At 36.8% G+C, this 15,921-nt stretch overlaps 3 protein-coding genes and 1 pseudogene across 4 annotated transcripts; 3 read left to right on the forward strand and 1 right to left on the reverse strand.

The window, feature by feature from the left end:
• The first annotated feature begins 1,248 nt into the window (after positions 1-1,248).
• LOC147536957 (uncharacterized) lies at positions 1,249-1,860 on the forward strand. Its single transcript, XM_086642716.1, has one exon. The coding sequence runs from the start codon at positions 1,249-1,251 to the stop codon at positions 1,858-1,860; it is 612 nt and encodes a 203-aa protein (XP_086498842.1).
• Positions 1,861-2,191: 331 nt separating this feature from the next.
• On the forward strand, positions 2,192-5,224 carry LOC147536958 (eukaryotic initiation factor 4A-15-like). Its single transcript, XM_086641062.1, has 5 exons — positions 2,192-2,413; positions 3,022-3,088; positions 3,206-3,312; positions 3,672-4,102; positions 4,400-5,224. The coding sequence occupies exons 2-5, from the start codon at positions 3,024-3,026 to the stop codon at positions 5,033-5,035; spliced, it is 1,239 nt and encodes a 412-aa protein (XP_086497188.1). The 5' UTR covers positions 2,192-2,413; positions 3,022-3,023; the 3' UTR covers positions 5,036-5,224.
• Positions 5,225-6,547: 1,323 nt separating this feature from the next.
• Positions 6,548-7,601, forward strand: LOC147536959 (uncharacterized). The gene has a single exon (XM_086643924.1). It carries the CDS (start codon positions 7,027-7,029, stop codon positions 7,396-7,398), a length of 372 nt encoding a protein of 123 aa, XP_086500050.1. The 5' UTR covers positions 6,548-7,026; the 3' UTR covers positions 7,399-7,601.
• Positions 7,602-10,335: 2,734 nt separating this feature from the next.
• LOC147536960 (casein kinase 1-like protein 2) lies at positions 10,336-15,140 on the reverse strand (annotated as a pseudogene). The gene is made up of 14 exons (XR_015224993.1): positions 14,461-15,140; positions 14,329-14,369; positions 13,949-14,018; positions 13,675-13,823; positions 13,485-13,580; positions 13,327-13,397; positions 12,584-12,645; positions 12,348-12,411; positions 12,176-12,260; positions 11,938-12,064; positions 11,700-11,779; positions 11,561-11,612; positions 11,142-11,284; positions 10,336-10,845 (listed from the first exon to the last, which is right to left on the reverse strand). The product of XR_015224993.1 is annotated as a casein kinase 1-like protein 2 (transcript).
• Between the last annotated feature and the right edge of the window lie 781 nt (positions 15,141-15,921).

Below are 15,921 nucleotides of genomic sequence, written 5' to 3' on the forward strand. Positions count from 1 at the left end.
TTTGGGTCGGAGTCGGGTCAAATCATCAACTACAACAAGTCTACTATCTTCTTCTCAAAAAACACCCACCCCAAATTTAAAAGGTTAATCACCAAATCACTCAAAGTGCATCAAGCTTCGAGCTTAGACAAGTATCTGGGCACACATCTGTTCATAGGGGCCAAGAAACAACAGACTTTTGAGCCGTTGCTGGCCCAAATTCAGAATAAACTTTCGAAATGGCAAACAAACCTCCTCTCTCAAGCAGGCCGCACAGTAGTCATCTCGTCTATTACCGCGGCGGTTCCCCGATATCAGATGCAATGCTTTGCCATTCCTAAAGGCATCAGCAAACGCATAGAGACCATTCAACGGTCATTCTGGTGGGGAAAAACAAAATCCATTCATACAATCAACTGGGCAGCAATTTGTTGTCCTCGTAAATTCGGAGGTCTGGGACTCCGAATGCCTGCTCTTGACAATGTAGCTTTTTTATGTAAACTGGGATGGCGCCTTCTCAAATCTCCTAAAGCGCCCTGGGCCCAACTCCTAAAAGCCAAATATTTCCCAAAAACGGCAAAACCAACCTCTCCAAAACAGAATCATTCTTGGATCTGGAAATCGTTGGCAGAACCTATCGGCAAACTTTCGAAACTTATCTTTTGGGATGTAAACGAAGGCACCAAAATCAATATATGGCAGGACTTTTGGATTCCAAACCAGGAGCCGCCGCTACAAAACCAAAATAACTGCCCGTTGAACACGGTGGACCAACTGATCGACAATAATACTTGGAAGACGGATCTACTCCAGAGATACTTTGATGATGAAACTTGCAATGCAATACTTAGCATAAACCTTCACCCGACAGCGGAAGATGAAATGGTATGGACTCTCACTACTTCTGGTCAATTCACAATAAAATCAATGTACAGGTATTTGAGCAATGGCACAAGGGTACCCGAAACGATGGAATGGGCGTTCATTTGGAACATTAGAACTATACCCAGAATCAAACTCTTTCTCTGGAAATGTTGCACCAACAGTCTCCCGGTCAAAGACAAAATAGGTAATTACATAGGCAACAATTACAGCTGCGCCTTCTGCGAAGAACGGGAAACCACAACCCATGCCCTTCTTCATTGCAATTTTGCCCGGGCAATTTGGTTCCATTACAACATAAGAACGGATGGAATTGGCTCGGTGATTGAGTGGATCACTAATTGGTCTTCTCTGGATGACGCTACGACGGAGAATCTTGCAAAAATCATGTGGTTTATTTGGAAAGCTAGATGCGAGAAGTGTTTCGGAAAGAAAGCAATCATGCCTTTGCAGCTTATTCGGCAGATTCAATGCTATGCTACAAACCTACCAGAGCAAAAGATTGCTAAAAGTAACGCAGTCAAGCCCCAGTGGCTGCCACCTCCACCACCCTTTCTCAAAATAAATGTTGATGCTTCTTTCAAAACCTACACAGTCCCGGCAGGTATCGGAAACATTATCCACGATGCAAACGGCGAATTCATGATTGCTAGAGCAGAAAGCATCAGGGGACAGACAGCGGAAGAATGTGAAAGTGTAGCTATCCTGAATGCAGTCAAATGGGCGGAGGAGCTTCACCTTAACCACATCATTATTGAAAGCGACAACAACAATTTGATCATGAATATTCGGGACAGAAACAAAGCCATCAACTGGCAGTCACTACACAACATAGAACAGATCAGGGCCCGCCTAAACCATTTCGAGCAAATTCAATTTCAGTTTAGCCCGAGAAAAACGAATGGCCTGGCAGACGCTCTAGCGAAGTGGGGTAGGAAACACAGGGTCAACAGGACGTGGCGGTCTATGGACAATATGAAGTGGGATCTTAATTTGTAATTCCTTCGTTTTGGTTTCCTTTCAACAAAAAAAAAAAAAAAAGGTGATAGGTGGTCGGGAATGGAAGTGGTGGTCAGAAGTTCTGGAGGTGGAAAAGATAAAGCTTAGGGGGCAGTTAAATGAAGTAAAAATTCAGAGTAAAAAATAAATACGTTTATATCCCCGAAATTTTTTCTTTATGCCCCAAAGCTGCGGACTTCAATGATCATTCAAAACAAAGCATGCGATAACATAGGTGAACAGAACTCTCGAATGAGGGTAAACTAGTATTCCCGTGAACTTGCGAGACTCTGTCACGTGCTTATTACTTAGCGATGTAAAAAGGATGAACAAATAAGGGTAAAAACGTAAAACAAAGTAAAAAACCTCAAGTCAGGGCAGGCATATATAAAGGAAACCCCACCAAAGTTCTCTTTCTCTTTCGTTTTCTCTCTCTCACTAAAACCTACGCGCGTTCGTTCCTTAACTCCACGGCGGAGATCCGAGGAGTTGGGAAACCCTAACCCTAAAAAAGATCAAATTACTCTCTCGAATCCACAGTTTCAACACTCAGGTTCGTCTTCTTACTATATTCATGGTATTTTACTGTTGTTTTCAATCGTTCTTTCTTCGCAGCAATTGCTTTAACCATCTGAATCTCATTACTTGTGGTATTTTCAAGTTCGTCTGATGGATTTTGAATGAAAATACGTTAAATCTCTTGAATCTGACTTCGAAGTATTGATTGTTTGAAGACCTAGTAGTTTACTGTCAAATTACTTCTTTACGAGTTTATCTCCTTCAAGTCGAAGGGTTTCACTATGATAATGTGTCTGTAATACAGTTTATCTTTGATTTGACTGAATCAACGATAACTAAGACTTCTGTTAGGTATTATTTCATCTTGTAGTTTCCTGGACTTTAGTTAGGGTTTGGGTGATACAGGTTGAGCTTTCATGTACTTGATCGTTGATGTTGTAAAACGGAATACTGGATACAACCGTAGAATTTATGTTAGTGAAAAAGATCAGATTTTGGCCATTGTAGTTCGACTCACCTCGAGGATACAATCATGTTTTTTGGGGCGCTGCAGTATCTAGTAATTTAGTTTATGAATATTAATAAGCTGTATGGGATCTACATTGGTCAATAAAGTGTGATTTGAATATTTGATAAATACAGTTATGGCGGGAATGGCTCCAGAAGGATCTCAATTTGATGCTAAGCATTATGACACCAAAATGAATGAGTAAGCATTCAATTTCTTACTCTTTTCTTGTTGAATGGTGTCTGGTTATCAAATTTGCTGTTAAGTGCTTAGAAAGATGTTCACTTACGTTATTGGTGTGTTTATGGATGTAATCAGGCTTCAAGCAGATGGACAGGATTTTTTTACATCGTGGGATGAAGTTTTTGAAAGTTTTGATGCTATGAATTTGAACGAGAACCTTCTCAGGGGAATATATGCATATGGTATATCTAAATTTCCTCCTCTAATCTACTTAATAGAACCTTAATCTTCTTTCCTCTCCCGTGTCCAGTCCATCGGTACAGAATTTCACTTTAGGGACACTTCAATGAATATGTTCCATTGAGTTATTCAATGTTTCTAATATGAATTCACTCCATTTCTTTCTTTTCATAAAGGCAGAAGATGTAGTTTTATTTGTGCTTGAGCAATTCTGTTCTGTATGTTCTTTTTGATCCTCCGTGTTCTCATTTTGATGCATTCTGGAAATTTGAACTTGAGCACCTTTTTCTTTTCGGCACTCGTTAAGTTTCAAAAATATGTTGTTGATGGAAAAATTGTAATTATCTTATTTCTTTTGAAGGGTTCGAGAAACCTTCCGCAATTCAACAGAGGGGAATTGTCCCCTTCTGCAAGGGTCTTGATGTTATCCAGCAAGCACAGTCTGGAACCGGGAAAACAGCGACATTTTGTTCCGGAGTTCTGCAACAGCTTGATTATGCTCTGCTTGATTGCCAGGCGTTGGTTCTCGCACCAACTCGAGAGCTTGCACAACAGATTGAGAAGGTTATGCGAGCTCTCGGTGATTATTTGGGTGTGAAAGTTCATGCTTGCGTAGGTGGAACCAGTGTCAGAGAGGATCAACGTATTCTTTCTAGCGGTGTCCATGTTGTGGTTGGAACCCCTGGTCGTGTCTTTGACATGTTGAGGAGACAATCACTTCGTCCTGATAGCATTAAGATGTTTGTATTGGATGAAGCTGATGAAATGCTTTCACGAGGTTTTAAGGATCAGGTATTTAAGTATTTTCTTGTTACTGTTTGGTCTGTGTTAATTAATCAAATTATTTGAGTAAAACAACATAAAATGGAAACTGTTATAATGTCCTGTTTCTACTACTAAACTTATCTTTTTGCCCTTTTTATATTGCCTCTGAGAAACCCTTGTTTCAGTGACTGTTTTTTTCTTTATAATGTGTAACAACCCGAATCATTGTGGAATTGTCTAACTGTTATGTAAACGTTGTTTAACCGCAAGACTTCATGAGTTCTCGTTCATATTGGTTCTAACTGTGAAATCTGTTTTTCACAGATCTATGACATTTTCCAGCTCCTTCCAGCAAAGGTACAAGTTGGTGTTTTCTCTGCTACAATGCCTCCAGAAGCTCTTGAAATCACCAGGAAATTCATGGACAAACCTGTTAGAATTCTAGTGAAGCGCGATGAGCTTACCCTTGAAGGTATCAAGCAATTCTACGTCAACGTTGAGAAAGAAGAATGGAAGCTCGAGACACTCTGTGATCTTTACGAGACATTAGCCATTACCCAGAGTGTCATCTTTGTCAACACTCGACGAAAGGTTGATTGGCTAACCGACAAGATGCGTAGCCGTGATCATACAGTTTCGGCGACTCATGGAGACATGGACCAGAACACCAGGGACATTATCATGCGTGAATTCCGATCTGGATCTTCCCGTGTCTTAATCACCACCGATCTCTTGGCTCGTGGTATTGATGTTCAACAAGTTTCCCTAGTTATAAACTTCGATCTCCCAACACAGCCAGAGAACTACCTCCATCGTATCGGACGTAGTGGACGATTTGGGAGGAAAGGAGTTGCTATCAATTTCGTGACCAAGGATGACGAGAGGATGTTATTCGACATTCAGAAGTTTTACAATGTGGTTGTTGAGGAGCTACCATCAAATGTTGCAGATCTTCTCTGAGAAAACAACTCTTTTTACGTTTAGTTTTTTGATAAATTTGGTAATAGACCTATGAACTATTTATGCCTTTTTCTTTTTTCATAGAACTAGTCTTATTAATTTAGGTCTCGTTTAACTTAAATGTGATTTTGAGTAATGTGGTGGAGACACATTTTGTGATTCGATAATCTAATCCTTTCAAATATCAAATGCTAATTTTTGGTGCGGGTGAAGGAAGAAGTTTAATAGTTGGAAGTTTAGTATAGCCGAGGGAAGTCGTGAATCTTAAATGGCTTCTTAGTTACTCTGAAAGTATCAAGTAATATGAACTTGGTTCTTTATTTTGATGGTCTTTGCTATTCTTATTTATCTTTTGTTGTGTTTGATAGTTAGGAAATGTGTTCGATCCTGCAAGTGAAGCGTAGAAGTGTATAATGTGGAAATACTGAAATAATTGAATCTTCTGCTACTAGTTTAAGTTTACGGGCCCATTATACTCGATTCAATTAAATATATGGTCAAACAAGTAGTGAAATACAATAGTATTATTCAAGAATTTTCGTACTTTGACGGAAATAAATATTGTTTCTAAGACAACCACAGGTTTATTTCTTATTTAGAAATTTGACCTTTTAGGGGAATTTGTTGGGTAGATTTATGAAATAAAAATATGAAATGCATTGGAGTTGGGCAAAATCCCTAAAATGATTCCAACTTGGTTGTCTTTAACCAAGTCTTTAATACAAGTTTTTAAATTAAAGTAGAATTTCTCATCCAACTCATTAGGCACCCACCCCACGCGTTATGTTAAAGTCAACACCAATCACTACCAGAATTTCAACCAAATCAATGGTTATAAGTCACTGTCAAGACCACCCTAGGAGGGAAAAATCATTTATAAACCACAAGGACAGTAAAATAATTGTAACCAAAAGAATGAAATCGAATTTCAAAACATGATTTGTCAAAATAACCCAAGAAAGACACTACCGTTAGTTAACCGATGTTAAAGTTATTTTCACGATAATGACTGCTTTGTGAGATTACCTATATGAGATCATTAGCTCTTTTAACTCGAGTCAAGATTATCTATAGGAGATCATTAGCTCTTTTAGCTCGAGTCAAGATCATCTATAGGAGATCATTAGCTCTTTTAACTCGAGTCAAGATCATCTATATGAGATAACAAGCTCTTTTAACTCGAGTCAAGATTAGCTATAGGAGATCATTAGCTCTTTTAACTCAAGTCAACAAATATAACTTGACTTGATGAAATTGGTTTATTACTTTAAAGATTTTATTCTAATTTGATTTGTGATTAACTAAACAATTTGGCCGCTTATTGTTTGGACTTGTATTTCAAAATCATGATCTAATTAGCTTTACTTAATAGTCACTAATTTTGTTTATCCTTTACTTCAAAGGTGATATCATTCTTTTTTGTTTTCTCTCTACTGGTTGGAAATTGATTAACATCGACCACCACCGATGGTGAATTGGTGATTGGGTTTACATAAATCTTTTGCTTCTTCATCTTTTCCGCTTCTCTCTTCTTTAGAAACCCATGATCGGGTAATCTCCAACTGAGTTCCACTCGAATATGCCCGAAGGCCGATTGAGGTTTGTTACATCCCCCGCGTCCAAGAAAGAGGAGATAAATTAGATGAATTGTTTGATGTGCATACACATTTAAAAGTCAAATGTCTGGGGTTACATGTCTTGATAAAAATGTAACCCCATCACACTTATAAATACAATGTCAAAACCCTTTAATTGGATACATTCTAGTCAGTTTCCTAGACTGGCATACACAATCAACTTTATAAATCCAATTTTAAATTGATAACAAATCAAAGACAGCATCTGGAGTAGTCTGTGGGTTGTCTAATAAAGAGAAAGGAACCCAACCCACTTTCCTTCTCTCTCTCTCTCTCTCTCTCTCTCTCTCTCTCTCCATTAGTCTTCCAAGAAAAAATCAAACACTTTTTTTTTTTGTGTGTAAGAGTGTTTTAATGGATGATTATAGATCTAAGTACTATGGAGAAAGAGAGATGCAAATACAACCCTATCAAGGTGGAGTAGGAGGAGTTGGAGGAGGAGGAGGAGGAAGACCAAATGATTTTAGAAGTTATAGTACTTCATATGTATCTTCATCTATAAGTCAAACCCATATGGATAATCCAAAAGATATCAAGTTTAAGAAAGCTAAAAGTGGTGGATCTTCTTCTAAAATATGGTGTTTTAATGATCCTGAGTTGCAGAGGAAAAAAAGGGTTGCTAGCTATAAAGTTTACTCTGTTGAAGGTAAGGTTAAAGGAACTTTCAAGAAGAGTTTTAGATGGATTAAAGATAGATATTCCAAGGTTGTTTATGGTTGGTGGTGAATTAATCTCTTCTCTCTCTCTCTCTCTCTCTTTATCTCTATATCTATCTAGTATCAATCTATCTTTTGTCTATTTCTTGATCTTTAAATTTGTGTTCTCTTCTTTGTTTATTCTATGGTATTTGGATTTTGTATATTTGGGTTACTACTTGAATCTAATAACACCCAAAATTTTATTATTTATATGATCAATTATGATTTCCTCATTTGGGGTTGTTTTATTAATGAAATTTTTTAGGGGGTTTTGTTAAATATAACATGAACTTAGATCTAATTATTTTCTTTGGTCTCCAATCTTAGAGATTTTTTTTTAAAGTCTCCAATCTTAGAGATACTATTCATATTGATTGTTGGCAAATTATCGTTAAATTATTTAAATTGATGGGTTATGTTAAATTCTTTGGGATGTTGAGATTGCTAGTTTGTTTGGAATAGTATTAGTATCATGTATTGTTTTGCCCTAGTTTACAGTTGCAACCCAAATTGAGGTTTGGTTGATTTTGTATCCAAACCCTAGTGCTTGGCTATGAGGTTTCGTAACAAATAACAAGTTTCTATTTCTGGTTACTTTTAGCACGTAAGTTCAGATTTGATCAGATTTTCTTTAAAGTGTTGTTTTGAATTATATCTATTCCTCAAACTCTTCAAATTATTTGTCAAAGGCTTCAGCTAATTTCTAGATGAAACCGATTTGATTTCGTCTTGAAACCAGACGATCTACTTTGAAAACGCTGGAGTTGATAGTGTTAGGGGGAGAGGAAGAGATAAAAGAAACTGAAAATTTTAAGGATTCAAGTGTCTGGAAGAAACTCAAAAGTTCCATTTTTTTTTTTCCATCCAAGACTTTGTATCCCGAAAAATTTCTTTATCCCCCCAAGTCACATTTAAAAATGATGAATATGATAATAAGAAATATTTTAATAGGAAACTCTAAAATTTCAAATATCTCTATGTGACTATCATTACATCAATTGTGGGTGGCAAATACGTGTACAACTATTTTTCTTATATGGACAACTATTTTATGTGGACAACTAGAAAATGTAGAAATTTTATATGAACAATCGTTTTTAAGTGGACATCACTCTATGATTTTTCTTTCATGTCCTTTAAGAATTAGAAGTTCTATTTTAAACATCTTCATCTTTTCATCCTTAAACCCTAAGGTTTATTCGACTTCTTCATCACACACAAATTTGTAGAGAGAGAAAATTCGGAGGACATTGTTGATCATGGCGACAAGTTGTTCTCGTCGATACAGGATCCAAATTCAACTTGACTTCTCGTCGAAATATGTCGAACTCTAAAGGCTAAAAAAACAAAAATCGAAAAACAAAAATCACAAGAGTACTTGGCACGAAATCTAGTGGTCGAGACCAAATTGCCAAATGTCGTGGCAATTTCCACGAAAATTAGGCAAGTCAGAAAAAGGAGTTGCCACGAAATCTTACAATTTGGCCTCGACTGCCAGATTTCGTGACAAAGTACAAGAAAACATCCAAAATTTTCGTGGTAAAACCTTAGAAAAAGTATAAAATTTTCGTGAGTTTTCCACGAAATCCTGGTAGTTGTCACTTTCACCTCGAATTCTGCTCATGAAATCGTTTTTGATTCTTCCACACTAACCAAACGAAAATGCAAAATAAAATAGTAAAAGTTATGATTTTATCTCATGAATATCATTAATTCCTTACTATAAAATCGTCTGGAAAAGCTTATTTGGGTTGAGATTGAAGGGATTTGTCTTCCTCATCCATGTAAGGTTTAATAAATAAGATAGTGAAGTTGTAGAAACTGTAATTTACTTGTAGTAGGCGTAAAGGAACAAGAATAAAATTAACAATAAGAAGAAGAAGATGATGATAATGAAGATGAATGTCAGTTAGATTTTCTATTTCTAATTATTGTATTTGTTAACGGTCCTTAGATTCATTAATGTTGATATTCAAGTCATTATAGAGTTGTCCCCTTATTAAATCAAAATCAATAAAAAATATTTGACTCGCATCAAACCCGAAAATAATTATTTATATAAGAAAATTGGTTGTCCATGTATCGGCCACTTTAATTGAGATTCAAATAGACAGCCTCTGAGTTTCAAGATTATTGCATAGGAGATGCTTAAAGAATAGATTCTCCTCCAACTTTCACATCCAATATTTTCTGCTATTACCTTTGGGTATAAGTCATAAATATGGAAAGGCTATGCTTCGAAAGGAACAAACATCTAAATTAAGGAGGAAAGGTCTCTTCTGATATGATCACAAATGGATTTGATACGGTGACGGGTGACCTGAACATCATTTGATTCAAAAGTAGCAAAACCCGTTTCAACCTAATTTTGGTCAGTATAAGAAAACCAAAAACTTTTAACTTCCATCTCTATTTTGAGGGAAGTTTTATAGAAAATTCCCTTCAATGTTAAAGACAATGCTGTTAAATTCATCTCTCAAGATGACAATGCAAACAAAAGCAGACAATGACAACTTGAGTATGACTTAAGAATACTATTGACGTCATTAGAGGATGGCCAACCGACAACCTTTAACTAATTTTTTTTCTTCGTTCTCTACTCTGGATGACAAAGGGACCCCTTCACCAGTGTGAGTGGCGAGAGAAGAGAAGAGGAGAAGAAGAGCACAAAAAAGAGAAAATGAAAGAAGCTGGCGACACACCCCCGAAAAGGAGAATTGCTTCTAACCATACTTTGGTCAACTTGTTTTGATCAAGTCGTAAGATGAAACTGTTCAGCAAAAAAAAAGTCTTACGATGAAACCTAAAAAATTCCCCTATTTTAATTGTTAAAACGACTTGCGCATTATATTTATCCTCATAGACTTTAAAGGTGAACAATAGTTGCAACATGAATGTTTCTTATTCTTTTGGCTTCTCCTTTACTTTGTTTTCCTCCTTTAAATTCTTTATCTCACACAGAGATGGTCTAACAAAATATGTCTGAACTTTAACTTCAAGAAAATTTAAAACTACCGCTTCAAGCTTTACAGAGAAAGAGAGAGGGAGGGAGAGAGGGAGAGGGTGGAAGAGAGAGAGAGAGAGAGAGAGAGAGAGAGAGAGAGAGAGAGAGATGACAGAGAAGAGAGGTGAGAGAGAAGAGAGGTGAGAGAGAGGAGAGAGAGAGAGCTAATGGTGTACCCTCTCATTGTTGCTGGAAATTGAGGCCCTGAATGCCCCTCAAAGTAGATTCATAATTCCTTGTGTTAGAGCTGTTCCTACCACCAGAAGATGCAGTTGGCCTTTGTTCTGAGGAAGCAACAGGTGAACTTCTCAGTCCACTTCCAACTCTCCTCATTGTTCCCGGAGTCGCCTCACTGGTTCGAGGACGAGATAGATCATACTCAGTCCCCCCAGTTACTGCATCTCGGCTACTAGAAACTGCAGGTCGCCTTGCTGATCCACTTGATCTTCCCATATAACTAGAACTACTTATCTGCATGAAGATCAAAAGCATACAAGGAAAATAAGACACAAAATGGAAATATAATCAAGATCACAAAAAAAGAACTGAAGTTTCCTTCCTGGGCATGTTAACCAATTAACAAACGGAACAAGAATAATTTTTTTTTCAAAATGAGACAAAAAATGCAGTTTTGTTAGTGAGGTCAAGCGCTAAAGATAGTTTATAGTTGCACTGTGGAAACTATTATGCATCATATATAATTCAAATGGTGAAAGGATTACATACATATATTACGTATATACACATACGATAATAAGAAGACTTACATTGGCGTCTCTATTTGTAGACGGATCAGTTACAACTGGACTCTTCTGCCTAGTTAAGCTTCCCACATTTACAGTAGGTCCTTGTGCTCTCCTACGAGAAGGATTCATTGAAGACCAACCAGATGGTCTTTCTTCATTCCCAGCTGGACAAGGTAACCAAAAATATAAGTCCTATGACAACATTTTGAGGACAAAAAAGTCTCATGGGAAAATAAGATCAGAAGTTTCTTCAAGAATAGAAATAAACTGAAGGAAGATTATCTTCAAGATGATGAACTCCCCAGAAGATTGTATAGGGAAGGGGTTTGACCCAAGATATAACACTAACTATTTTCCATAAATAAGAAGAATCCATCTATATAAGAATATACAGTTACACTAATAGGAAAAAATCGTATAAGTTTGGACATGTGAACTACCTATCTTGAAACTAGCAGGGGGCCCTCCAGCGCTAGGTCCAGCAGGTGGTGCCTTAAACAACGAAGAGCTTATTGTTTAATACGACTAAACTGAAAGTGAGCGAAACAAAGAAATCTATCATGATAAAAAGGCACATACAAGAAGACGTGAAGGAGCGCTCATTTGAGATTGTTGATGCTTCAATATTGTCCAGTCAAACACATAATCAAACTGAAAACCTGCAAGAACGCACCAAAAGATGGAGCATATTGATAGTTCGACAATGAGTAACAAGTAACTTGTACTTGGGAAAAAAATTTGAGCTTCCCAGCAGAACTTACAAGTTACAACACAACCCAAATAGAGAGGAGATATAGGAAGTCACAAATAATTATACCTTCATGAATAAAAAGGTCACGGAATATTCTTTTCAGATAAGCATAATCTGGCTTATCATCAAACCTTAGTGAACGACAATAATGGAAATAAGAGGTAAATTCTGCAGGAAAACCCCGACATAAAGCCTGCAGAAAAAAAGAAAGAAAAGAAAATGAATATATGTGGTCATAAATATATTGAAGCATAGGGAAATTCAGGATCTAAGTTTATTAGGTATATTTATATATATCACACACCTCGATGGACGTTGAAACTTTCCTTTCACTGATCTTGTCATACTTCTGTTTTTTCGTTCCTGCTTTCAGTCCTTGCCAGGGAAGACTACAGATTGAAGACAAATCAAGTAAACAACTGATAAAACAGAGAAAGCAAATAATACTTTAGGTAAAACATAGGCAAGAATTGCACCTTCCTCGTAAAAAGTACAGAAGCACATATCCAAGAGATTCTAAATCATCTCTCCTGCTTTGCTCTATTTATAAAAAAAACACAGTCAATTACACATACACAATAATGTTAAAACTAAGCCTAATTATTGACTGAAAAAGCTCATCATATGATAATTAGGAGAGTAGATCAATAGTAATATGCAGTTACAACTGCTGCTTCGTTAATATGGATAATCTATAATGTGTAGTACGTACCAATGCCAAGATGAGTGTTCATGCTCGCATATCTTGCTGTTCCAGTTAAGTTCTTGTTCTCTCTGCAGTGTTTGTAACCACATTAGTTTCAAACAGTAAATGTATCTCAGGTTTGTTTTATCACATTTAATTCTAACACAAAATGAATGACCTGAAAAATAAGATAAAAACAAAGAGATGTTGTCGTGAAGTCTTAATGTTTCCGGTGGAAGTAGTAGAAAATTAGAAATAATAAATGCAGATACCAAGGAGTCCGGGCAAATATCATTTTGTCAGGATCCTGTGCTACGTGGCCTAAAATTGTAACCAGAAATGACCGATATGGACATATTGACACGAGTGCCTCATTTCACACGTACTTCCACGATTGAGTGACATATGCGTGTGGTATACCTAACTACTTGTGAACAACTAAAGACGAGGTTCTCAATATCGTTTCCGCTCTTACAAACACTTGTGGCTAATAAGATGCAAACATCGAACACCTCACATTCGAGTTATTGAGTAGATAATAATCTTATTGGTTACCTTTTTCGAAGTCCTCTTACACATACAAGGAAATTGTATTATTTTGGACACTATTTACAATATGAGAAAACTTTCTTGCTTAACAAGCAAGCTGTACAGTCAATTAATACCGACTCAAAATAGTAAACAGCGTAAGTAGTGTGTAACTTCATTGAATGTATAGAAACCTTGTCTTTTCCACTAAGCTTAAACAAAAAAATACTAATTAAAGATACCTATAGGGTATGTGTTGGTGGGAAGAAGCGTCTCTGTACTTCTTAGCGAGGCCAAAATCGATCATGTACACCTGCAAGCAATATCAAGATGCACATGAGAGCAGATCTCCGAAGAGAAATTGAGGAATCGGAAACAAGCAAGTTCTTGTAACAAAAACCTGGTTTGCACGCCTTCCCAAGCCCATTAGGAAATTATCTGGCTTAATATCTCGATGTAAGAAAGATTTGGCATGAATGAACTCAACTCGATTAAGCTGCCAAGAACATAAACAACACAGAAAAACCGGTGAACTACGTCATATAAATGAACAAAGTTTAGATGACATTACAAATAAAATACAACCCAACCATTTGATCTGCAAGCATGAGAACAGTCTTCAAAGAAAGCTTCCTACTGCAGAAATTGAATAGGTCTTCCAGACTAGGCCCAAGTAAATCCATAACAAGAACATTGTAATCCCCTTCAGCACCATACCATCTCAGAGTAGGAATTCCAGCTAGCAAATTTAAACAAGTTCACAGCAAAATAAGACATTAGTCACAAAAAGATAGGAGCTTGTTAGCTACATATTTATACAGAACAATAAGCAATTAAGAAAAGACATAGTTTATCTATCATTACTTCCTCCTTGAAGAACCCTGTACAACTTCGACTCGTATGCTAACTGAGGATGTTTCGTCTTGGCATTTTCCTGAAAGAAAACAGACCAAGATCATTAACAGAAGTGGGTAATCTTCACAAATTCACAATACCCAGTTTAAGGGTTTTCAGAGATAAGTGCCAAGTCCAAATGAACACTTTGTTCACAACATCAGTGCTATTCATGCATATCCCCGATTCCGATGAAATTAATCTTAATTAAATGCTTAATCTAAAATGAAGTTAAGACTTTGTTTATTCCATGCTGGCTGAACTGAATTTCGAAGAAAAAATCTGCTCCCATAAAACAAATTAAGCTTTCTAAGTACAATTGAACTAATAAATGCAAGGAAGTGTCTTACAAGCTTAATAGCGACCTCTTCATTGGTTTGGATATTAGTACCTGCAACAAAAAAAATACCAAATTGAACCCTAAAATTTCTGAAATTCGGCAAAAGAAAAGATTTTCATTAGAGAAGTGATGAATTACTAACCAAGATAAATCTCTCCAAAGGATCCACTGCCGATCTTACGACCAAGCTTAAACTTATTCCCTACTCGAGGCTCCATTTATTCCAAACACAACAATCCGAATGAAAACCCTAATTCCGATTTTTTTTCCCCTTGAGAGAAAGAGAGAGAGAGATAGAGAGATGAAATAATATAGAGAACCGGAAAATTGAAGTTGGCGGAGTAACTGAAGTTGACAAAGACAGAAGGAGACAAGCAGTAGTAATCGATGAAGTCCGATCAACTCAAGAAATCAACGATTTGATTAGAGGACAAGGAGAGAATAAAGAATTGTAGAGAGAGAAGAGAGAGAGAGAAGAGAGAGATAGAAGAGAAGAATTAAATACAAGCAAGAGCTGATGAAAAACCTAGGTTTGACTGGTTAGGGCAAATGATACTCGTCGGAAAGAAGACGAAGAAGATGAAGAAGGGAAAAAGAGTCAGTGGATCAATCAGCTTCACGCTTCGATACAATCACAGCAAGACTCTCTCCTTCCTCACGAGAGAAATAGATAGAGAGAGAGAGGAGACAAGAATCTAGGAGTATTATTGTAGGGTTTTTTTTAGGCGGCACCTATGTGGATATCTACTACTACTAATACTTCGTAGCGGCAGCAAAATTTTCTACCTAATTTTGACTTTCATTTTACTAGCTGTGACTTGTGAAGACAATAGGGTTGGGACGGGAGGAAATAAAAATGAACACCTCAAATCCGTCAAGGATACCCGAGTCTTTTAAAGCCCACTGGTATCCAAAACCCGATGACTGGTTTAGTCGGACAGAACGCGATGAAATAAACGGGTCGGATTCGGATTTGATGTCTTACTTGACATCCTGTTCGAACCCACTCGTTAATATTTATCCGACATAACCCGCTTAATAATGTCATTCATTTATACGATAATATCTATGTTTGGTCGTATGAATTTATGTATGCACGTATAACATCTATATAATAAGGGAGGAGGGCCTAATGGCTAAGATTTGGTCGCCCATGTTTGTCTTTAATAGTTGGGATTTACTCTCTCAAAATTTGAGGGTTCTAATTTGATCAAAATTCATCCAAGGATTGAGATTATAAGAAATAACATCTTTTCAAAGATCTCATTTTCTTTGGGAAGACTTAAAGGTATTATTGTTGTAGGCGTCCCATTTACATATGGATCCCTTAAAACTTTAGTCTTTGGGGACGTCTATAGGTGTGATGTGGGGCGCGTATAGATCAACATTTTTCTCTCTCACACCCATTCTCTCAAACGTTTCATTCTCTTTCCTTCTTTGAATTGATGTTAAATCTTTCGTATGTCTCTATTAAGTTATAAAGATTTTGAGTTAAACCACAACTATCATAAAGGCAACCTCATGTGACGCACTTGATAGAATTGTTTGTGCACAGTGGACACAGATTATACCCTCGTGTATATATATGTATTACAAATAACTA

This window comes from Eschscholzia californica, unplaced genomic scaffold, assembly GCF_041429995.1.
Source record: "Eschscholzia californica isolate CP2 unplaced genomic scaffold, dmEscCali1.0.p SCAF_5, whole genome shotgun sequence".
In the NCBI taxonomy this organism is placed as follows: Eukaryota; Viridiplantae; Streptophyta; class Magnoliopsida; order Ranunculales; family Papaveraceae; genus Eschscholzia; species Eschscholzia californica.

Bases quoted from the DNA above. Each gene is read 5' to 3' on its own strand.
- LOC147536957 (XM_086642716.1), top strand. From the start codon at position 1,249: ATGTGGTTTATTTGGAAAGCTAGATGCGAGAAGTGTTTCGGAAAGAAA.
- LOC147536958 (XM_086641062.1), top strand. From the start codon at position 3,024: ATGGCGGGAATGGCTCCAGAAGGATCTCAATTTGATGCTAAGCATTAT. The intron at 3,089-3,205 runs GTAAGCATTCAA...GGATGTAATCAG, and splicing joins TATGACACCAAAATGAATGA to GCTTCAAGCAGATGGACAGG. The intron at 3,313-3,671 runs GTATATCTAAAT...TTTCTTTTGAAG, and splicing joins CAGGGGAATATATGCATATG to GGTTCGAGAAACCTTCCGCA.
- LOC147536959 (XM_086643924.1), top strand. From the start codon at position 7,027: ATGGATGATTATAGATCTAAGTACTATGGAGAAAGAGAGATGCAAATA.